This window comes from Sorghum bicolor, chromosome 2 (genome assembly GCF_000003195.3).
Source record: "Sorghum bicolor cultivar BTx623 chromosome 2, Sorghum_bicolor_NCBIv3, whole genome shotgun sequence".
NCBI lineage: Eukaryota > Viridiplantae > Streptophyta > Magnoliopsida > Poales > Poaceae > Sorghum > Sorghum bicolor.
Genome location: NC_012871.2, coordinates 71,307,364 through 71,323,337, shown reverse-complemented (window position 1 = coordinate 71,323,337; position 15,974 = coordinate 71,307,364). Strand labels below are relative to the sequence as shown.

General features: G+C 45.3%; 1 protein-coding gene and 1 pseudogene across 1 annotated transcript; one reads left to right on the top strand and one right to left on the bottom strand.

Annotated features, from left to right (window-relative positions):
- Nucleotides 1,309-6,783, bottom strand: LOC8055669. Its single transcript, XM_002460849.2, has 3 exons — nucleotides 5,419-6,783; nucleotides 1,921-2,170; nucleotides 1,309-1,834 (listed from the first exon to the last, which is right to left on the bottom strand). Exons 1-3 carry the CDS (start codon nucleotides 6,678-6,680, stop codon nucleotides 1,658-1,660), a joined length of 1,689 nt encoding a protein of 562 aa, XP_002460894.1. The 5' UTR covers nucleotides 6,681-6,783; the 3' UTR covers nucleotides 1,309-1,657.
- Nucleotides 11,714-13,352, top strand: LOC8085603 (annotated as a pseudogene).

Below are 15,974 nucleotides of genomic sequence, written 5' to 3'. Positions count from 1 at the left end.
ACTTGTGACCGTTGACGACGGCGCGCGCGCGCAGGTAGCGACTGCCAACGGCCGCATTTCTGCCCTCTCTTCTTCCTCATCCCATGCTCGAAAAAAACTCTGAGGTGGCCGACAGACCAGACGCCGAGACGGCGGCGAGATGAAGATGGCAGAGGAGACGGCCAGGCTAGATCAAGATCGGAAGATTGATGAAGATGGTGCTCCAAATAGATATCTAAGATTTTTCTCTAGTATAACTTAAACTAAAGAAGAACCATATGTATTAATTTGGAATACTACCCCATCCTAGGCCTTGTTTAGTTCCTAAAAAGTTTTGCAAAATTTTTTAGATTCTCCGTCACATCGAATCTTTAAACGCATGTATGGAGTATTAAATATAGATGAAAATAAAAACTAATTGTACAGTTTGGTCGAAATTGACGAGACGAATCTTTTGAGTCTAGTTAGTCCATGATTGGACAATTTTTGTCAAATATGTGCTACAGTGTCGATTTTGCAAAAACTTTTGGAACTAAACAAGGCCTTAAACCCTTGACTGCGTTTTGCTAGTTTACTGTTCCGAAATGCAAGGGCACGAGGTGCAGCTTGCACACGTCACTAAGACCCTCTTTAGGCCTTATTTAGTTTCCAAAAAATTTCAAGATTATTCGTCACATCGAATCTTTAGACGTATGCATAAAATATTAAATATAGATAAAAATAAAAACTAATTGCACAGTTTATCTATAATTTACGAGACGAATTTTTTGAGCTTAGTTAGTTTATAATTGAACAATAATTATTAAATACAAACGAAAATGCTAAAGCCAAAAATTTTCGCCAACTAAACGAGCCCTTAGTCTTTACTGCCTCCGTCCCAAAAAGAGTGATGTTTTTGACTTTTAGACATCGTGTTTGACCATTCGTCTTATTCAAAATTTTTGTGTAAATTATAAAATAAATAAATCATTAGTAAAGTATATGTAATGATAAAATAAGTCTTAACAAAATATATAATATTTATGTAAATTTTTTGAATAAGACAGATGGTCACACAAAATGTCTGAAATTCTAAAACGACTTTTTTTTTGGACGGAGGGAGTACTCTTTAGCGCCGAGTGGAGGGCGCGCGCGGGCGGCAGAGCCGGGCGACAGCCCGAGAAGCGATCGGGTGCAAAGCAAACCGTGGAATCTCGGGCCATGCACTATTTTAGGTTCACGGGAGTCTTTCGGGCCTGTGTAGTACTGTAGTGAATCAGCAGAGCTCTGGGCCTGCGTTGTTCAGGGCCGCAGCTAGGCCCATATCCCAACCCCATTTGCTTCAAAAAGTAACAATCTCATGATTTGGACATGAATCAGCATGACACTATGCAAGTTCCAGTACATCAATGACAGTAAAACAATGAAAAAAATCAAGAATTAGTACTGAACCAGAACGCTGCACCAGCGTCATCTAAAGGTTAAATACTGCACAAACAAGAAACAACAGTAAAGAAAAATTCTCAAAGCTCTTTGTATTACCTACCTGTGTAAGAATTAACACCGATCAAATCAATGGACGACCCGAGACCACTCTACCACAAATCACACTAGATGTACACACCGCCAATTCTTTACAGAACATATGGACACGACGGGGGAAAATTGCAGCTATCGATCCTCCTGGGAAGTTGCCTTCTCAGTCTACCTCTGCTATGTAGTTAGGCAGCTCACCCTGGCAGAGGTACTCGTCACAGTGCGACGCTGATCCCCAGCCCCTCCGCAGCCGGAAGATGTCCTCCGTGAAGGTGGACCCTGATGATCCTATGAATACGTTTGATAGTGCACAGATCGTCTTGTCAAGCATCGCGTCAACCTGAACAAGCATTACAGAAGCGTATTGTTGTTTAGTAAATCTGTCACACTCAACATGAGAAAAACTACAAAAGACCATATATGTACCTGAACATCTCCGCCAATGTGGTTTCTGTGTAGCAAGGCATCCCATTTCTCAGAGCTGTCGTGCTCTGGCCTCTTCACAAGAGGGACTTGTCTGTCGTTGAATACAACCAAGGACTGCAGAAGATTTGTTTCACTCTCAGCAGCATCGGTAGATAAATATATCACAGGTGCATTAGCCTTCTCAACGATTCGCAGAATGCATTCTGCCGCCTGAGGGATGGGGAAGAAGCAGCTCTCTTTCTTCACATTACTACAGGAACATCAAGAGAAAATTAGTCAAATGTCCCATAGTAATATTATCAGCAGGGTTAACAGCAAATGATGCACAGACCACAAAGACTTAGCAATGGCACTACACAGTCCCCAGAGTATGTGCTAAATGTCGTGTCCAACCAAGCTAATATCCAAATACCAACTATATATTTTTTTTATGTGTACTGGGTACTAGTATCATACCATTTTAGACATAGAATTCAGAACACAGGCAAAATTGTAGCACAAAACCTAAGTCCCCAACAACTGTCATGTGTCACCACAAGCAACAGCGAATAACATAATGAATGAGATATCTTTAAGGCATAGATCATTAATCTATCTATATATTTATATATTCCAACAAATGGGGAAAATCATCGGATGTTCATATCCAACTAAACTGTATCACCATACAAAGTCCCCAGATTCAGTGCTAAATATCATGCCCAGCTTCAACAAGCTATATTCAAATACCACAAGATCACTTTGTAATTGTGATGGTCAGATTAAAAAAGGTCTCAATTCTATCAAAATTTTGGTGGCTGGTCAATCTGGAATCATCACAATCACTGTGTGCTTGATGGGATTACCCCCAACCTGAATGGTGTTCTGTGCGTGTTTGATGGGATTACCCCCAACCTAAATGTTGCTCTGTTGCTCATTAGAGAGGAGTTACTTCTATGGAGTCTGGCTGGGGCTAGAGAAATTTCTCATCTCCTCGCTTTAGTGCCAAGTGCAAACTAGGGCTCTCTTTCTCGGTCGAGGTCAAGTCTTTTTGTAATAGGCGAGCAATGGTTTTTTGAGTGAGGTGCAGTGTGTGTTGTTGTTGTTTGGGTTTTGGGGTTTTATATACCCCCTTTTCTTCTTCTTAATATATAATGATACGCTGCTTCCCTGCGTGTTCGAGAAAAAAAAAACTTTGTAGTCGTGATGTACCAGGTACTAGATTCATGCAGTTGCATTCTTATAACCTATACACTGCTAGTTAATTATAGCACAATCATAAGCACCTAATAACTGTGTCAGTAAATAACATTTAAGGCATAGCTGATAGATCTGTACATCTAACATAACAAGGAAAAAAATAAGAGCATATTCAATTCACAGTTTTCACACCACTCAACCTAATGTAATAGCCCAATAATAGAACTAGAAATAATATTTTCTTATCTTTCGATAAAGCAAATAAAGATGCTTAATAGATTATGAAACTATGAGCCACAGAACTACAGAAGACAGCCTGATTCAGTCATCAGTATCGTCTGTATCAATTAAGCTTGATTGGCATGCAGGGTCAGCTAAAGTTTATTTATGAAATAATTTGACAAAGATTTAAACATACTGACATGTCCAGCAATGCATGACTACTGTGTGTAACTATTGCTATTGAAATTTGTTTGTTCTTGAGTCACTCATTGCTGAGTCGGTCTAGTCAAATTTTATTATCAACTTGATAAACCTGTGGCATAGGAAACAAAGTGCAGCTACCAGTTCAAAATTAGGCAGTTATGTTGCTGAGTTTCCTTTTATTGTCAAGACATGTGATGATTTAAAACCCGAGCCGAGCTGCTTGTGAGCTTTGGCGACCCCATGTGACAAGCTAAAGGTAACTAATAGATGTTTCCATAATGTTATTGAGTTTTTAATATTGTTATAAACTGTTGAATGTAGCACCACTCAGTTGTCAGCCACAGGCCATAAGCATCAAGATCAGTTGGTCAAAAGACCCCATTGAAGAAAAACAAGGACAAAAAATGCTGCGACTAGTTCAGGCATTGTGACAGTACACAACTACACATAGTTCCAGGGGTCAAACTATTGAATTATTCATGTAACAAGAATGCCTTAACACTTCTCAGCAACTGCACACTATGTAGAATTATCCAAGAAACAAAGTCAACTTACAAGACTAACAAGGATAGTGTTTCAATGCAACAGTCAATGCTAGAGCAGATACCATCACTCAACATCACCGAGAATAACTAATGAAAGTAAGCTATGGAATATATTAGGGCCTGTTTGGATCGGAGGAAATCCAAAGGAAAATCGTAGGAATCAAGAAAACGGAGGAAAGGAAGTTGAAGTATGTGTTTGGAACGGTGGAATCGAGATTTCCTTTCCTTTGGTTTCTTGTAGCCAGATGTCGATTTCATAGGAAAAAAAAGAATCCACTCTAGTTCCATGTTTTCTTTTCCTTTATGATTGCTGTCGATGATGAGTGCTTAGGAGCTGGTGTTAGTCCCTAGGCTGATGAGCTGCCATACACTTTGACGCGCTGACGCTGTTAGTTAAGGAACAGAAAAAGAAAGTGCACAATAGTAGACTAGTGTTGTAGTAGGAAAATAAACGGTAGCATGTGGGGTTGACTTTGTACTTCAACTGATGTATAAGGCCTTGTTTAGTTCCCAAAGGGAAAAAATTCACGACACTGTAGCACTTTCGTTTGTTTGTGGTAATTATTGTCTAATTATAGACTAACTAGGCTCAAAAGATTCGTCTCGTCAATTCTGACCAAACTGTGCAATTAGTTTTTATATTTGGGGTGAAGTAAACAAGGCCTAAAAGGAAAAACTATCTATAGCCTTGTAAATGTAAAAAAATATTTACGACTAGATCTAAACAATTGAGTTTGCAGCTAACTCTAAAATTCCTACACTAGTCATATTCCTGCGTTCCAAACACCTATTCTTAAAAAACTCCTGTGTTTTCCAATCCTCTGTTTTGCATCCCAATTCCTTTCCTATTCCTCTATTTTCTCCTATTCCTGCATTTTCTATTCCTCTGTTCCAAACATGCTCTTTATCTATCATACAGTTTGTATAGTAAATTCATTATTAAGCAGGCATTTCACTGAATAGCTTTATTAACCAAGCGCAAACAACCATGCAGATGTCAGATGCTGACTTGCAGTATAAAATTTTGCCTAGATCTGAGAGAAGCATCTAGAACCAAGTCCAACCATTCTGTGTCAGAACAAGTGCCTGGTTTTGTATGTGCATCACAGAAGGTCCTACCAACTGCACTGTCCAAAGGAATGGCAATCATGGAATAACTAAAAGAGGATATGATTGTAAGTAGCCTGGAATTCCCAAGATGTGTAACAAAGAAGGAAGCCATCTACTACAAGAGCCTACCAAGCATAACCTTATACAAAGTAAATGCATCCGCTCTAATATGTTTCTCTCACAAAATTCACAAATAGATAATGTTCAGCAGATTAAAAGATGTGGTAGTGTATCTCACCAGAATTTAAGGAATCCATGCCGTCGAAAATGCAAAGCAATATAGTTTCCTCCCAAGAAAGTCTGGACGAAGCGTTGAGCAGTGAGCATTATGAGCCTACTTGGTTGAATCAAAGTCTTGCACTTGTGAGCCAATGGACCACCAGGTTGATTCAGCCACTCATCCTCCATATCGGCATAGAACATGTCGCCAATGGCAAGGACCTCAGCCTCTGTCGAAAACTTTGGTGTAATATCCCCAACAAATCTCTTCTTCGGCTCCTTCAGCTTCGCATCCTCTGGCCAAGCTGCCTCAATCTTGCCCAGGGAAATCCCTAGTCCTTTCAGCTTCTTAATATGGTCCTCATCAAGGAAACATGGAGGCGAGGCTGCGTAGCATATGAACTGATCAATGACCACTTTCTTCCTCTTCTCCACAAACTCCTCATAGGTGATCACAACTTTCCTCCCAATGCAATCATTAATGTGGTTGATATCAAGCACCCGATCGTACTGGTAGTCCACCTTCTGGCTGGGCACCACCAGAGTACGGCCAAGAAGCGCTGCCATGAACATGTGCTTCTCCAAGCAAATCAAGTGGTTGGACATTTGCCCGGAGATGCAGATTGCCAAGAGGAACCGGTCTTTCTTGGGGTTCCACTCAATAGTCCGCCGGTTGGCCGGCAATTCCCTCTTCCTGCACCCGGAGAAAGGGAGATCGAGATCCAGGCCATCCTCGGTTGCATTGCCGGTCCCGGAGCGGTGCGAGGAGAGGAGCGCCGCTTGGATCTCGCGGTTGATCTTGATCTGGCTCTCGAGCGCGGACTGGAGATCGGAGAGCGAGATGGGGGCGGAGGCGGAGCCGTTGGTCGGGGCGGCGGTGCGGTTGAAGAGGCTGAGGAGGCCGGAGCGCTGGGAGCGGAGGAGGTAGAGCGCGTGCAGCTCGGCCTCGCGCATGCGGGAGGCCGCGGGGTCGGCGGCGGGTGCGGCGGAGGGGAGGCGGATGGAGGCCGGCAGGCGGATGGAGGACGCGCCCCCGAAGGAGACGAAGAGGATGAGGAAGAGGAGCGGGAGGGAGACAAAGAGCACGAGGTAGCGGCGGGACCAGAGGATGCGCCCGAGGGAGGCGGCGGAGGAGGGGAGCGCCGGGTGGAGCGCGGCGACGCTGAAGGAGGAGGGCGGCGAGCGGGAACGGGCGGAGGGGGACGGGGGCTTGGCATGGTTCTGCGGTACGAGGGTCTCGAGGTCGTCCTCGTCGTCGGAGACGGAAGGGCCGCGGTCCATGGCGGCGGAGGGGGAGTGTCGGTGGGCAGTGAGCAGCGCGGGAGAGGCCGAGGAGACGTGGAGTGAGGTGGTGACTGGTTGAGGGAAAACGGGTGGGAAAGACGGAGAGGTTGGATGATGGTGACTGTTGAACCAAACGGTGTTTCTAGACTTTAGTGTTTGCTACCTACTCGTACAGCGTACAGCACTCTTTACCATGGCCTTATATTTAGTTTACCCTAAAAACCATCAAGATCTCTATTATATTGAATCTTGTGACACATGCATGAAATAGTAAATATAGATAAAAACAAAAACTAATTACACAGTTTGTCTATAAATTGTCTATAAATTACGGTCGTTCAATAGTTTTCAATCCAACGAACGATCCGACAGCTAATGCACACCGGTCGCCCACCCTCCTCTCCCCACTTCCCTTTCCCTCTGCTTTTGACGTCATCATAAAAAAACAAAGTATTTATTTTAAATTACTATAACTTTTGAATGATGTATCTATTTTTAATTTCGTCTACATCGGTGTGTTCAACGCGACGAGGCGAACAAAACTAGACCCCCACTTCTATATGTTTCGAAGATTTTTATTTTTCTAGTAGCAATTTATGTATATTAAATTATAATATATAAGTTATATTGCTAACTTATTCTGTTAAGTTATGCTGCTAACCTATTCTGCTAAGTTTTATTGTATAACTTTTATTTGTGTATAATAACTGCATAACTTTCTATACACACTAGTGTGTTAGTTGTGTAACTTATGTACATAAATTGTATTGTGTAACTTATGTCTCCCTCTATTCCAAATTATAAAATGTTTTGATATTTCTACATATATTGATTTTGCTATGTGTATACATATATAGTTGTGTCTAGATACATAGTAAATTCAATTTAGAAAAGTCAACATGCCTTATAATTTGAAATAGTAGGAGTAAACTTATGTACATAAGTTATATACTATAACTTTTTGAGAACGACTAAGTTAGCAATGTTGAGTTATTCCTCAAACTTATGTTGTCTAGAAGCCCTTCTAAGTTAGTATTGTTAAGTTTATTGTGAAAGTTATGCTTTTTAATTCCGTTTTATAAGTTATGAGGGCATGCTTCTTAAAAAAATAAAAAAAATATTAAAGAGCGGGTGATCTAGCAAAAGAAAGTGAAAAGTAAATCGAATGCCTCAAAAGAGAAAGAGAAATGATTCCCGTTCTGTCCAAAAATAGAAAGTAACATATGCACTTTCCAAAAAAGGAAAGAAAATAACTGTCGGAAATTGACCGCTGCTTTCATTTCCACTGAACGTTATTGAAATAGTGGCGTCGTATTTTAAGTCTAGTTACTCCATAATTGGATAATGTTTATCAAATAAAAACAAAAATGCTACATGTCAAAATCTAAAAACTTTTCACATCTAAACAAGGTCATATTGTTGTCTCTAACCCTCAAAATATGTTGTGTGTTTTCCCAATGAGAGCAATGACCAATGCAAGCATATATAATTATAGTAGTCTCATTCAACATATAAGCAAAATTCATTTGAGACAACGTCCAAACTTTCAAGCTCACAATATATACAGACACCATGTGTATAGATCGGAAGAAAATTCTGTGAACCCAGGGTCTATTCTACCGCAGATGCGCCCCTAGGCTCGATCGCTGACGCATGGCAGAGAAATGAATCGAACGCTTCACGAGAGGGGTGGCTCCTCCACACCCATCTCTCGGCTCCGCGCGTTGTGACGTTCAGGCAATCAGGTTTGCATTGCCAGTGGATTGTGTCGTACTCGCCAAATACTGGCATCATTGGAGGCTACTTCATCGTTAGAGGCGGCGACAACAGATCCAGGCTACTGCTTCTACGATGGATCAGTCTTGTGGTCTTGCCGATGACTTAGGCCTTGTTTAGTTCACAAAAAATTTTGTAAAATTTTTCAGATTTCTCGTCACATCGAATCTTTAGACGTATACATGGAGTATTAAATATAGATAAAAATAAAAACTAATTGCACAGTTTGGTCGGAATTGACGAGACGAATCTTTTGAGCCTAGTTAGTCCATGATTGAACAATATTTATCAAATACAAACGAAAGTGCTACAGTGTTGATTTTGCAAAAAAAATTGGAACTAAACAAGGCCTTACAACGGTGCCCAGCTCGCAGGCAAGGCTTTGCCGAGGTCTACCTTGGAGGCTCCTTTGTTCTTGAAAGTTTTTTAGATAATGGATAAAAATATCCGGCCTCTACATCTAGGGGATGTACACAGCCAATTGTTACATAGTTTTGAGAAAAAAATGGCCTGCAAACATCTTCGGGTTGGTGAGATCCCTTGCATCAGCCTTACTATGGCCAACCATGCATGGCAGTAGAGTTTCCTCCGTGCTCTGCTACATTGCCAGTGGATTGTGTCGTGCCCTTTTGTGCTGCCGCTGGAGCAGTGGCCGTGTGGCCGTTCATGCCCTTCTCCAGGGGAAGGTCACGCCGCCGTCATATTCAACTCAGTAGTTTAGGGTTCGCTAGCTGATGACAAAAATACATACGGATATTGTAGCCTCAGCGAGCGTCATTAACTTGACGTGGAGCTGCACTTAGAACCGCGCTCAACGAGCCTGAGCATTGCGTCCCACAGAGCCAAGAGATGCACGCGGAGGAGCCACCACTCCCGTGAAACGTTCGATTCATTCCTCTGCCAGAGCCTAGCTAGGGGTGCATGTGCGGTAGGATGAACCCAGGCCCAGGGTCCACGGAATTTTCTTCCGTTAGATCACGGTTTCTGTCCACGCTTGGACGAAAGCGCAATCTCATTCTTTTCCTCTCACAAGCTAACGTTCCCAACATTCTCTCTCTGAGGCTGGCCTGCATTGAACTGGAGTGACGCTGATGTGATGAGATTATTACCGTACAGGTTTGTCCGATGCTGGTTATATTTCTTCAGGCCTTGTTTAGTTCGCAAAATTTTGGTTTTTGCCTACCGTAGCACTTTCGTTTTTATTTGACAAATATTGTCTAATACGGAGTAACTAGGCTCAAAAAATTCATCTCACAAATTTCAGATAAACTGTGTAATTAGTTTTTATTTTTGTCTTTATTTAATGCTCCATGCATACGACCAAAGATTCGATGTGACGGGAAATCTTGAAAATTTTTGCGAACTAAACAGGGCCTAAATGTCGTTGCATCCGCCAGAGAAGACGTACCAGGAAAGATAGTCGCGGATACCACATGGTCGCGTCCAGCCATTATCATGATCATATCATCGTCGTCGTCGTCGTCACCCCATCGTGTCCTAAAGTTGCGACGTTCAATCCTTCCGTTGAGAAGGCTGTAGGAGCCAATTCCTTCTCAGACATCTCCCAGCTGTCGGCGGCAGGGTAGACCTTGTTGCCGCGGATCGACGGGAAAACGAGAGAGGAGAAACGGACAGCGCCCGTGTTTTGCTTAGGAACACGGCGCGCCCGCGGAGGCCACGGATGGGCACCGTTTCCCGCTTGGCGAGGTACACCTCGTATGCCTTGTATTGTACCCCCTGATGATCCAACAGTCCTTCCCTCGCGACTGTTTTTTTTTTTCTCAAATACGCAAAAGGTTTGTGCATCATTGTATTAAGTAGAAAAAAAAGTGGTTACACACAATCGTTTTAGCGCTGAAGACAACAGCGAGGGGTGGGGGTGGTTTATTAGAAACAAACATACAGGACAGACATTCCCTTTCCCCATGAAAGAAAGCGAACTACTCGCGAATCAAACAACCAAGGTGCCGGGCCTCTCCTTCAACCCAAAGGTCAGCGCTGAGCTTGATGGTGTTCAGCAGTTGGTTAATGTTGGAGGATGCGTTGCGGAAGCACCGAACGTTACGCTCCTTCTAAATCTCCCAGGCTACTAATGCGAAGAGGGTGTCGGCTCCTCTCTGTCGTTCACCGTGCCAACGCTGCCTCCAACGGTCCCACCACGCAAGAAGGGTCTCGCCGCCTATCAGGGATGCGTCGGCCCCAAGGACCGAGAGTATGGTCCACCAAACCTGACGCGAGAACGAGCATAGGCCACGATGTGGTCAATAGTCTTTGGGTCTTGGTCACAAAGGTAGCATCTTCCCTTGCGACTGTAGCCAGCGGCGGAGCAGCAGCAGCCTCCCGTCGCTCTCCACCAGGTGCACGGTGTCCCTGCACATCAGAGACACCCTACACGTTATCTCGGCGACCACCACCAGCCGTGGCGGCCCCTGGTTGTGGTTGGTACTGGTCGTCGTCGTCGTCGCCGCCGCCGCCTCCAACGCCATGACGGCTCCGGCCTTGGCACAATAGAAGCGGCCAGAGAACGACATGGCTGAGAAGAACCACTGCTGGCTGTCGATCAGCGTCCAGTGGCCGTCGCCGGGCCTGGCGACGACGAGCATCCTCGGGGTAAAGAAACTGATCGCGAGCGTGGCCGTGGAACCGTCGCCGTCGTCAAAGACGACCCCGATGCCTGTGACCTTGAGCTCGTACGCGAGGCTGCTGTACTCGGAGATGTTCGCGCGCGTCGTCTTCCGGGGCAGCAGCGGGTCCAGCGTGGGCAGCTCGGCGAGGTGCCTCGTGGCCGGGTTCAGCAGGCGGACCACGTACGTGGACTCGTCGAGCAGGCCCTCCGTGTGGTGGCCCCGAGCAGGTGGTGCCCGTCGAGCTCCGGGAGCTCCGTCTACACGCACTGGCCGGTGCAGACGTTGAGGACGCGCCGGCCGTCGGTGGCGGCCGGGGCCGGGCGGCGCGGCCTCGCGGAGCATGATCCACCGGCCGGTGCGGGTAGAAGCGGTGGATCTCGAGTGTTTCGCCATCCGATTCAATAGCAGCGGCCCCGAAAATGCGGGAGGAGATAGATAGAAAACGGAGCAGGCAGACTTCTTTCGTTTTCGGAGTAGAAGAGGGGCAAAACGAAACGGCGCAGAGTCCGGACGCTATGCGCCGTTCCACGGAAGAACTGCCAACGTGCTTCTGTCGCTTCAAGTAGAGAGACCTGTATACGTTTCTCTAGAGAGAGTCTAGCCCCTGTGCCCGGCGGCGGTTGGTGTAGTAGGATGGCGAAGCGAGCGGGCTTCCTAGCCCAGATCCTCTCCCATCGGATGAAGCGATCGAGGTCGTCGAGGCTATGTTTTCCCTGCTCTTCCGCGCACATCCAAATCCAATCTCGGGGAGTCAAGCGAAAGCACGCCTGCTTTTCCACCGCTCCCTCCTGCTCCCGGGGAGCCAAGCGTGCGCGCACCGCGCTCAGCGCTCGGCGGGACTGGGCGAGCCTCGGGGACGACGGGCCTGCGTGCCTGATCGCGCAGCGCGTCCTCGCCAACGACGTGGCCGACTACGTCCGCTTCCGCGCCGTGTGCCGGCCGTGGCGCCGATGCTCCGTGGACCCGCGCTCTCAAGGCGGCCTGGTCCTGGACGACGGCCGCTTCCACCCCCGGCAATGGGTCATGCTCGACAAGGCCCTCGTCGCGGGCCCCCGCCGCCACCGCTTCCTCAACGTCTCCACCGGCGAGTGCATCCGGACTGACCTGCTGCTGCCGGACCTCGCGGACCACACGTTGCACGCGGTCACCAACGAGGGCCTCCTCCTGCTGCTCCACAGGCCCAGCCTAGTCATCCGCCTGCTGAACCCGCTCACACGCCGGCTCACCGACCTCCCGCCGGCGACCACGCTGATGACAGAGCAGCAGCTGTCCAGGTCCAGGCAGGGTGGGGGTGATCTGGGAGAACGTCTCTCCGTTTATAGTGCCGGCCTTGCAGTCGCAGACGACGACGCCTCCACCACAGTGATGACAGTGGCGATCTATTTCCGTTTCCCCATGGGGATCGCCGTCGCTAAGCCCGGCGATCAGTGTTGGACCCTGGTCCACGACAGATACGTCACCGCAACCTTGTCGTTCGCCGGCCGTTTCTACTGCACCATCGGCACTAGCGTCATGGTGCTGGAGGACAGCTCTGCGACGACTTCAGATCATCCGCGGCTGGTGATGGCCGTCAAGCCGTCGTTCCATATGTCCGGGATGGCTGACAGCCTTCACCTCGTGGACAACGCCGGGGAGTTGATGCTGGTGCACCGGCTGCTGTGCAAGGACGACAACGACGACGCCCATGGTGAAAAATACAAGATGGACTACAGGGTGTACCGTGTGGATCTGGACGCTGGTGCCCTAGTGCCGGCGAAGAGCTTGAACGGGCGGGCAGTGTTCATAGGCCGCCGCCGCGCCATCTCTGTACGCGCTGGGGCTTTTTCCTCCGTCTCTGCTGATACTCTCTACTTGGGCTCTGATTGTGATGAGAAAACGACGATGAACAAAATCCAAGCGTATAATGTTGCAGATGGAAGCGCCCAGCCATACCACCACGACTCCTGCATCGACATGGTGCAGCCTTATGGCGTCGTCGACTGCATCTCCCACTGTATCATGGGCAGCGGCAGGCATCTTCTCTGAGAGTTCATGGATCGATCGTGGTTGTTTTCTGCAAGTTTATTTATAGTTTTTTTTTGACTTAATTAATACTATGTAATGTTGCATCTGTAGTGTACCCTCAAATTATGTATGAATGTGGTTATGAGCCTATTTATGTTTGTCTCCTCATTTAGCATGAGTATATGCCTTGTTGCGCTGACTCGCCTCATTAGCATGTGTTTAAGCATTGGTACATTCATATGTTTAATTATTTGTGCAAGCATAAGCTGGTGTTTTTTTTAATGTAAACATACGCTGATGTTTTGAACTACAGCCTAGCTACTAGTTGTTTCTTGAACCTTGAACTGCTCATACTACCTGTCTACCTGACAATAAGAGAGAAGATGTGGAGTGGAAACCAAACAAGAAACGAGACTCTAAGCCTCATCTCTATTTGACTATTTGGCTCCCTGATGAAACAAAAGATTGCTGTGATCTGGTGAAACAAAATCTGTTCTGATCAAAGAATCCACGATGCATGGTGGAATTCTGGAACGATAGAGTGTGGAGTTGGATGGTTCTTAGCGCAAAAGCAAGAGCGAAGGCCAATAAAGAGGCAGGGCTACATTGGTACTTGGTAGTGAATTGCCCAGTTATTTACAAAACATAATATTCTTTAGGCGACAAGATGGAGCACCACATCTCTTGTTGAGTACTTAGGCCAGTCTTAATAAGGTTCGGTGTCTCAATTTTCAAGGCTCTCATGGTTGTTTTGTTGGTGCTTGGCTATTGCAGGGACACGAAACCCTGGTTACAGTAAAAATATAAAAACTAGGTGCACTTGGTAATAAACATGAGTAAAGTCGAAGAATGCAGAGTCATCTTCTTTAATAAGTACACAAATCAGCACATGGTTCCTTTTCAGTATAACGCACCACCGCGTATCATGGAGTCCACGAAATATATGAAAATACGTTACTATCAGCGAGCTCTGACTCTGAGTCTTGTGTTTGTGTGTTCTGAGAACAAGCTGCTTTTGTTTCTCCTCTGTTTCGTCCCAAGCATCAAAGCCCAAGCTTTGGAGCTAAAAATCTGCAACATTTGGCTCCTTAATCAGCTCAGGCAGCCAATGGTTGCCCTCTTCATGTGCAGTAGGCCAGCATGTGACTTGGAGGACCAGCCTGTCAGCAACGCTTGTGTTGTGCACAAAAAAACGCGCAGAAAGGCCCCCTGCAATGCAATCGAGGAATGATTGAGAAAAAATTGTTATTACAGGACGTGAAACAATGTGCTTTATTGTTATAGGACTTCAATCCTCGACTTCGTTAAAATAACCTTTAAAACATCGACACTTAGTTATATATATGACATTTGATCCTTTCGATCACTTTTCTCAACTAAAATATATGTATTTAGCCATGAGATGACATTTGTGCCCTTGTGTGTTTGGAGGGTAGGTGCAACATGTCTTGTTGAGCAAGATGGAGCACCACATCTCTTGTTGAGCCAGCATAGTTCATGTACAACAGGTGGACTATGCTGGCTGGCTGGCTGCCGCCGCCACCGTGAAGGTATGTCACACATTATTAATTTTTTTTAAAAAATACAATAAAAATTCCTAAAAGATAAATATAAAAATTTTGGGCATATAACACAATATAGACCACTAGGCGGTGCGCCCATGGCACCAGCGCCACGGCCAGGCCATGCCCCCGACCTGCTAGGGCAGCCTGGACATCAGGGGCCGTGGCCATGTCCTCCCCTTGGCCGCTCATCGTCCTACCTTGGGCACCCGGCGTGGCCAGCCCTAGTGCGCCACCATGGCTGGCTGCTGTTGGGGCTTCACCGGCCCGTGCGACCGGACCAAGGGAGGGCACTGTCGGGAATGGCCGGCCACCGTCGGCAGTGCCGGCCCCGAGTTTTTTTAAGGCCTGGGGCGAAAAAAAATCCGGACCCTTTATATATTATTTAGTTCTCGCTAAAAATTATTTTTTTAGATTTTTCGTCACAATGAATCTTACGGCATATGCATGAAGCACTAAATATAGTTAAAATAAAAACTAATTACACAGTTTGCCTATAAATCGTAAAATGAATCTTTTGAGCCTAGTTAGTCCATCTGGATAATAATTGCTCAATAAAAACGAAAGTGCTTTAGTACCTAAAACCAAAAAATTTAGGAACTAAACAAGGCCTAAGGAAATTTTTTTTGGTTTTGTTTATTGTAGCACTTTTGTTTGGGTTTGGCAATTATTGTCCAATTATAGACTAATGCCTTGTTTAGATGCGAAAAGTTTTTAGATTTTGATTTTGATACTGTAGCACTTTCGTTTTTATTTGACAAACATTGTCCAATCATGGAGTAACTATGATTAAAAGATTCGTCTCGTGATTTACAGGCAAACTGTGCAATTAGTTTTTATTTCCATCTATATTTAATGCTCCATGCATATGCCGCAAGATTTGATGTGACAGAGAATCTTGAAAAAATTTTGGTTTTTGGGTGAACTAAACAAGGCCTAACTAGACTCAAAAAAATTGTCTCGCAAATTACAGGTAAATTGTGTAATTAATTATTTCTTTTATCTATATTTAATACTCCATGAATGCGTCTAAAAATTCGATGTGACGAGAAATCTTAAAAATTTTTAGGAACTAACAAGGTTGTAGTTGTTGTTATTCTAGAATAAGAGTCTGATGGGTTCTCCTTGCTAAATTTTAGTCACTTTAGTAGCTAAACTTCTAAACACACTGACTAAAAAAAGCTAAAATAGTTTAGTTACACTAGTCACCCAAGAGTAGCTAAAATAATTTTAGCTGGCTAAAATTTACCAGAAGGAACCAAATAGGGTCTAAATATTCTACATCGTAAGCCAAAACTAAGCAGAAAATATATTGAATAGTA

Excerpts from the sequence above, each read along its gene's own strand:
- LOC8055669 (XM_002460849.2), bottom strand. The coding sequence starts at position 6,680 with ATGGACCGCGGCCCTTCCGTCTCCGACGACGAGGACGACCTCGAGACC. Across the intron at positions 2,171-5,418 it reads CATGGATTCCTTAAATTCTG|TAATGTGAAGAAAGAGAGCT; the intron begins GTGAGATACACT and ends ATGTTCCTGTAG. Across the intron at positions 1,835-1,920 it reads ACATTGGCGGAGATGTTCAG|GTTGACGCGATGCTTGACAA; the intron begins GTACATATATGG and ends ATGCTTGTTCAG.